This window comes from Epinephelus moara, chromosome 2 (genome assembly GCF_006386435.1).
Source record: "Epinephelus moara isolate mb chromosome 2, YSFRI_EMoa_1.0, whole genome shotgun sequence".
NCBI classification, from domain to species: Eukaryota; Metazoa; Chordata; class Actinopteri; order Perciformes; family Serranidae; genus Epinephelus; species Epinephelus moara.
In genome coordinates, this window is record NC_065507.1 from 3,146,270 (window position 1) to 3,153,533 (window position 7,264).

The following is a 7,264-nucleotide window of genomic DNA, read 5'->3' on the forward strand; positions in this document are numbered from 1 at the left end:
GTAATAGTCCGTGGAGGTGGTGCGGTGCTCGGCTGCACAGATAGGAAACCCCTCGGCTGACAGGATGTACCACTCTCTCACTCCGCTCTCTCTCACGCAGGCGCAGAACGTACGTGCTACTTGGCCGTCGGATGTAGTCCGTGTAGTGTGTTCAGATGCAACTGACACAGGGCGACGTGAGGCGACGTAGACGACGCAACAGCTGGCTTTCGTCGCCGCTAGTTCGTTGATGTCAGTTTGGTGTGTCCGCACCTTTAACTGATGATGGAATCACAAATCGGCGCAGTACGTCTCGACTTGGTGCGGCCAAAAGTGACAGTGGAGAGGGCCCAAAAACAGCCTGTAGTGGGGGCCATCGTAACCACCGTATGCCACTGGCTGGAAGGTTAGTGTAACAACTAATTTCATTACCATGCTTCTGGTTTTGTCCAAAGGAAAACAGCTTACCTCATATAAACTCATGTAAATGTGATCCTACTGGCACTGCAGATGCAGCATGAACATTATGCTAATAAAGCACACAACAGAATCCCAGGATGCACATTTCTCGCTGCAAAGTCAGGCGATAGCAGCTTACCCTTTGCTGCGGCGGTAGGTGGTGCCGACAGGACACGGCACCGGAGGAGCGTACAGGTCGCCTAAGAACTCGGGGTCAGGAACACACACCTGCAGAGACAAGTCCTCGCTCAGCTTGAAGCCGTAGTCACTGGAAGGAGAAAGGAGGAGGAGGAGGAGGAAGATGGGAGAGGAAACACAGCGAGAGATAAAAAAACATCCAGTTAGCTTCTGCCCTGTGATTAATGGCAGCACCTGACGTGCATCTTAAAGCAGACTCATTATGAGTTGTGATGGGAGCTCCAGGAGCTATAAATGTGCAGAGAAGGCTGAGGCGATGTATTGGTTTGCCACTATTTAAACTTAATTAAGAGTCAGTGCCGTCTGCGTGTGATATGACAGAGGTCCCACTCACACTGAAGCTAATGAATGTAGATATATATTTTTAACTCCAGTGTATGGTGTGGGAGGATTCGCCTAATCTTCTCTAAAAGAGCTATTTACCAGTTAAATAGCTGCGCTACAGGAGCTATTATCAGGTACGCAGACAAAAGAGTGTGTGATTAGCTCATTAGTTAATGAACTGACAAATAAAATAGAGCTTCTGAGGCCACTAAACACTAATAGAGGCTTTGTTACATAAATACAGGTGTGTTTCTTTCTAAGCAGCCAGATAGTCCAACCTGTTGTGTATTAACACTCTGCCTTTTTATCTTCAGATATTTAGCAGTATTTAACAAGTCCTGATCTTCAGTAGGTGTTCAGCCCCTTTAAAGAGAATCAAACCTCACTGCAGACAATCTTCATCACGTTAGACCCGTATCCAAATGACTGGTTCTTGCTATAGTCCTGGAGAAAGCAGAATACTCTCAGGTATCATCCTTTACAAGTGAACATTCTTTGAGAGGTTTCAGTCTGGTTTTCAACTCATCGTAGAACAGAAACTGATGTTAGGTTGAATTCAGATGCTGGTTGTTCTCCTGTTTCAGTTTAGCTCAGCGTATCTGCTGTTTCTGACGCTGTTTATCATGACATATTACAGGAAATGGCCACTTGAGAATGAAAACACAGACAGTACTTACTGACCCTCATGCCGACAAGAAGTCCAGTGTAGGTTTTTAATCCAAAAAACTCGTTTGGGGTATCGGAGGACAACAGCTAGCTGGAATAACAGCTACACTTGAAGTGCATGGAACCCACATTTTGAAAATGTAATAAAACTCAGCTAATGCATTTCAAAAACCTCCGTTGTAATCCAAGTGCCCTGAAGACGCAGCATGCAAAACTGACTTGAAAAGATGTAATTTACTCCACTTTTATAGCATCATTTCTCACTGTGGTCAGTTAGCCTGCCCTGTAGGAGTGCCGTGTTTACATGGCAAGTCACGCGAGACTCGAGAACTAGCACCACCAGTAGCCATCAGCTAGTCTCAGACAGTACAGACAGTACCCTCTGCCTCAACATGTCAGGAACTACACACTGATTACTGTGAAATTAATCAAATTACAAAAACGATAGACTGATTACACAGGAAGGTTACGGTAAGGACATATTAATCAGGAAAGTCTCCTCTAGCCAGACTAATATGACCTGCGGTGTTCCTCAAGGATCCATTCTTGGCCCGCTGCTGTTTAGTATCTACATGTTACCGTTGGATAAAATCATCCGAAACTTCAATATTTCTTTTCATTTTTATGCCAACATTTTTTTGTGTGTGAGTGTCTTTGTTTGTGCTTTCATTTATTTGCTTATCCTCAGATTTTTATTCATTGTCTTGTTTTTGTTTCCATTTTAAGCTACATTGGACTTAGTTCAATCTCGTAACTGCACCTTGTATTTTGTTTTTATGTCTGTAAAGCACTTTGTAAACTTGTTGCTCACCATTCATAGTCCTGGCGCGTACAGGAGCAGTTAGAGACGGTCACTGGCCGGTCGAAGTCTTCTCCATTGAAACACGTAGCGTGGGGAGCTCGTCTCTTAAACGTCACCTCTCGGCCCAACAGACACTCGTTACCGTGCTCATCTGACGGAGACCAGCGCTTGTAGTCAGCGTCAGAACACGGCACACCTGGAGAAGAAAAAGGAAGAACACTATAGATATCTGACATCGACGTGGAACTTCAGTTCAACCTTCTGTTGAGAACAGCTGAAATAAACGTATAATAGCAGTTGTGAGCTGCTGTTGCTGAGAGCTGAGCTCCTCATCCTCACCCTCCCTCTGAACCTCCTTCTCACTCTCTGACCTACCGAGGACGTCGGAGGTGTTGACCTGCAGGATGAGCCAGCTGTGCCTCTGGTCGGCGTAGGAGCCGAAGATGGTGAAGATGGTGCTCTTCTCCCCGGGCTCCGTCAGCAGCTGGTAAATATACACCTCCCTGTCTGAGAACTTAAAGTCGGTCCACGTCTCTCCTTCGTTGGTGCTGAACCTGACGGAGACACGGACGATATTTAACTCATGTGTTGCTGATAGAGACTCTGGCTTTTCTTTTTCATATATCCAGATTCATCTTTCATCTGCAGCTGTCACACTCCTGCTTTGATTAAACACTGAGAGCAGAATTTAATCAGGTGATTTAACCCAGTTATATTGACATTAGTATTTATGAAGCAGGTTTCTGAGTAACCAGAGTACAGGACTGAGTCTCTGCATCTAAACCAGGTCAACTGTTTTCACATTAACACACTGTATCACCTGCAGGTGAATATGAAAAGCCTGCAATGTTCCTGTTGGCACAGGGGTGTTATATTACACCTCCGCTGACTGAGCGATGGTTTATTTGCTTTTATTCTCCACAACAAGCTGCTTCTCAGTCACGCAATCTGCTCCTGCTGAATAATGAGCACCTCCACTGGGGCAGGTGCCGTTTATGTGCTTCAGTCCCCAGATTTCCTCAAGCTGTTTGGGGGCTTTTAAATGGAAGGCTTCCCGTCACAAATCAGCCTCTCAGGGTTTAATGTTGGAAACTGTTTGTGTTTATGGAGAAACAACTGAGTGACACATTTGGCTTCTGAGCTCGGATCCTGGAGGAACGTTTAAACAAGTCATTTACTTGAGATGTGTGGTGGAGCCTCCTTGAGCGATTGCCATCAGGATCCCACCGTGGTCACCCCACGTGTAGAAATGAGGGCCTGCAAGAGCCTGGTTGACACAGAGAGAACATATGGTCAACTATTGGAACATCAGAAACACAACAGGCTTCAATACAGAGACAGATCTGTCTCAGTAACAGTAATGTGAACCGATCCACAATCTGTGTGTTTAATCTGTAAATTTAAAACAATTTACATAAATACACAAAAAGATTTGTAAACTCACAAAAATATTTTGCAAACATAAAACGGATCTACAAAAACTCAAACACCTTAAAATTAAAAAACCTGTGAAAACCTCAAATTAAAAACAAAAAATTGTGAATACCTCAAATAAAAAACAACTGTTAATCCCTTAAAATAAAAATAACTGTTAATACCTTAAAATTAAAAAAATAAAAAGTGTTAATACCTTAAAATAAAAAAACTGCTAATACCTTAAAATAAAAAAAATAAAGTGTTAATACCTTAAAATTAAAAAAACTGTTAATACCTTAAAATAAAAAACTGTTAATACCTTAAAATAAAAAACTGTTAATACCTTAAAATAAAAAAATTGTTAATACCTTAAAATTAAAAAAATAAAGTGTTAATACCTTAAAATAAAAAACTGCTAATACCTTAAAATAAAAAAATAAAAAGTGTTAATATCTTAAAATAAAAAAACTGTTAATACCTTAAAATAAAAAAATAAAGTGTTAATACCTTAAAATAAAAAACTGCTAATACCTTAAAATAAAAAAAATAAAAAGCGTTAATACCTTAAAATAAAAAAAAATAAAAAGTGTTAATACCTTAAAATAAAAAAACTGCTAATACCTTAAAATAAAAAAAGTGTTAATACCGTGAAATAAAAAAACTGTTAATACCTTAAAATAATTTAAAAAACTGTGAGTACCTTAAAATTAAAAAAAAAAAAAAAAAAAAACTGTAATTACCTTAAAATAAAAAACTGTGAATACCCTAAAATTAAAAAAACAAACAAAAAACTGTTAATACCTTAAAAATAGATGGCGACTAACTTTTCCTTTGGGGACAAAATGTGCAGTTGGAAAAAGGTTATAAAATGTAATATATCACAATATATGTTATCGTGATACTCAGCATATTGCAAAGCATTTAAAATCACAATAACACTGCATTGTGACTTAAATACCATGATAATATCTTATCGAGGGGCCTCTGGGGATTACCACTGTTCCCACTGTTCCCACTGTGGAGAGTTTAAAACAGCCTCTGCCGCAAATCATTATCAAATGACATCTTTAAATGATGCAGTGTATTTGTTACAGTCTGAACTGATGCTCATATCCAGCCTCTTCTAAATATGTTTTCCATAGAAAAATCCAGTCCAAGCAAATAGCGCAGCAGGTCTGTAATGCCTGTGTTCGTCTATAGGCCCTCAGATGAAATTCATGGTGACATGTTGAGAGCTCTCTTTGATAGACGAGCTGACTGCGACTGCGTTTTACAAGCTGTGTTTTTCTTGTCATCTGTGTCAGACTTTGTACTGACCTCTCTCCACCGAGCTCCGGCGCTGCTGGATACATACACATTAGGCTTGTTGGCCAAGTTCCTGCCGACAGATCCTGCAATCAGAGGACAAAAAGGCATTTAACACACACACACACACACACACACACACACACACACACACACACACACACACACACATTCTGGGGGTTTTCCCTCAGCGTTACAGACTTCATGTGGCCGCTGCTTCTGCTGTCACATATGGAAAACTGTGTAACCCAAGAGCTCAACCATAGCACTCTGTATCTGTTCATGCATGTGGCCTTTGTATGCTCTGACAAATACTTTCCTCTGACAGCGTGTTGTTATTTAACGAGGCAGGAATGAGCTCCTGAAGCACTTCACAAAGACACAGGATCAAATCTAACATGGAGAAATGGAAGCTTCCTTTTTTAATTGTTTTTCAGAAAAGTAACAGGACGAAGAGTCTCCAGCCGCAACTGTGATGTTCACTGTGACGCACAATGAGACATTTGTTGTCATTCGTTGTAACCATAAGCACAAGGTGTTCAGAGATGTGTTCAGCTCACCTGGATGGTGCAGAGCTCTTGTGAGACTGAATATCAGGGAGCATAAATATGTGAAGCCACACACACGATTTTTCTCGAGTTAAACATCAAATCTGACCTTCTTGTTAGCTCGATGAAAACTCAAGGGATCACCAGAGTCTGCAGGATTCATAAATGTCTGTTCAAATATTTTCAAGGCAGTCCATCCAATATTTGTAGAGACATCTCAGTTTGAACCAGACAACATCGCCTTTTCCAGAGCCATGCAGCTGTAGCATGGCTAAACTAGAAGTACCGCCTCGTGGTTCTATGCCTCCGTCAACCGGCCACCAGTTATGTTACATTACATGGAGGGTGGTGGTTATCCTCAGTAACAATTTCATTACACACAACAAAATTCAACTTTTCTAAGACCATTTCAGGTTTTCCATGACCTAGGGATCCCAGCGATGACGGGCAGCTGTGGCTCAGGAGGTAGAGCACTCGTTGATCCCTGATCCCTGAAGTCTACATGTCAAAGTGTCCTCGGGCAAGACTCTTCTCAAAGTCAAGGAAGGATCCTTAAATGGCCAAACTTCAAGGAGGCTGCGTCACTGAATTCCAACGAAGGACTGGATCCTTGGAATTCTACAGAGAACAGAGTCCTTCCTTCAGAGAATTTTCAAAAATGCATTGGTGTATCCTCAGCGGGCATTGAGTACCCACAATTCTTTGCACAAAATTTGCCAGAATTGAAGGCGGGGCCTCTTCAATGACACACACCCGGGCACTCGGTAACCTGTTCCAATGTGTTCACCAAATGCCAGGAAGGAGTCGTGCCTCGCCTCTGTAGGACCCGACTTGGAAGGACCTGTCCTGCTAAGGACTTGACTTTGAGAAGCACCAACTGAACCTTAAATTGCTCGCAGTGGCTGTGTCACCACTGTGTGGAGCTTACCTGCTGAGCAGGTGGCACCTTGTATAGTGTCTTTTATATGACACATACTTTTAGTAATGACTTTAAAAATATAGATTAATTTGGAGCGGATTATGTGAAGGTCATATATTCTAATCCTCACTTCCTGTGGGCTACAGCAACACTAAACCCCTGAGCTTGCCCGAAAAGGACTAAATGCACAAAGCTGCTATTTTTAAATATCCCATGGAGAGAGACTCTCACTGCAGCCTGTTCTATTTTGTTCTGAAAATGTGGGCGTGCAGCCTCGTTCTGTGGACGATAAACCAGGTGCAGACTTCCATCTGTGTCACCGCTGATGAGGAAATACAGCGAGTGCTGGACGGAGCAGTGAGTGACAACAACCCCGCCCACATTTAAGCCACAGCTGTAAGACCTAATATATATTTAGATTGCTTCTCCCCAATTTCTCTTCAAGAACTGACGGCAGTGATTTCTTCATCTAAATCATCAACGTGTCTCTTAGACCCCATCCCAACTAGGCTACTTAAGGAGGTCTTTCCTTTAGTTAACACTCATATATTAGATATGATCAATATATCCTTATTAACAGGCTATGTACCACAGTCTTTTAAGGTAGCTGTAAACCTCTACTAAAAAAGCCCACCCACCCTGGATCCA

At 41.7% G+C, this 7,264-nt stretch overlaps 1 protein-coding gene across 1 annotated transcript in view; it reads right to left on the bottom strand.

Moving 5' to 3' along the window:
• Positions 1 to 7,264, bottom strand: part of sorl1 (sortilin-related receptor, L(DLR class) A repeats containing) — a 117,204-nt gene that overhangs the window by 21,528 nt on the left and 88,412 nt on the right. Inside the window, exons 11-15 of the mRNA XM_050065187.1 lie at positions 5,162 to 5,235; positions 3,607 to 3,695; positions 2,804 to 2,982; positions 2,438 to 2,624; positions 578 to 706 (exon numbers count right to left, since the gene is read on the bottom strand). Coding sequence (XP_049921144.1) covers positions 578 to 706; positions 2,438 to 2,624; positions 2,804 to 2,982; positions 3,607 to 3,695; positions 5,162 to 5,235 — 658 coding nt within the window. The remainder of the gene's footprint in view (positions 1 to 577; positions 707 to 2,437; positions 2,625 to 2,803; positions 2,983 to 3,606; positions 3,696 to 5,161; positions 5,236 to 7,264) is intronic.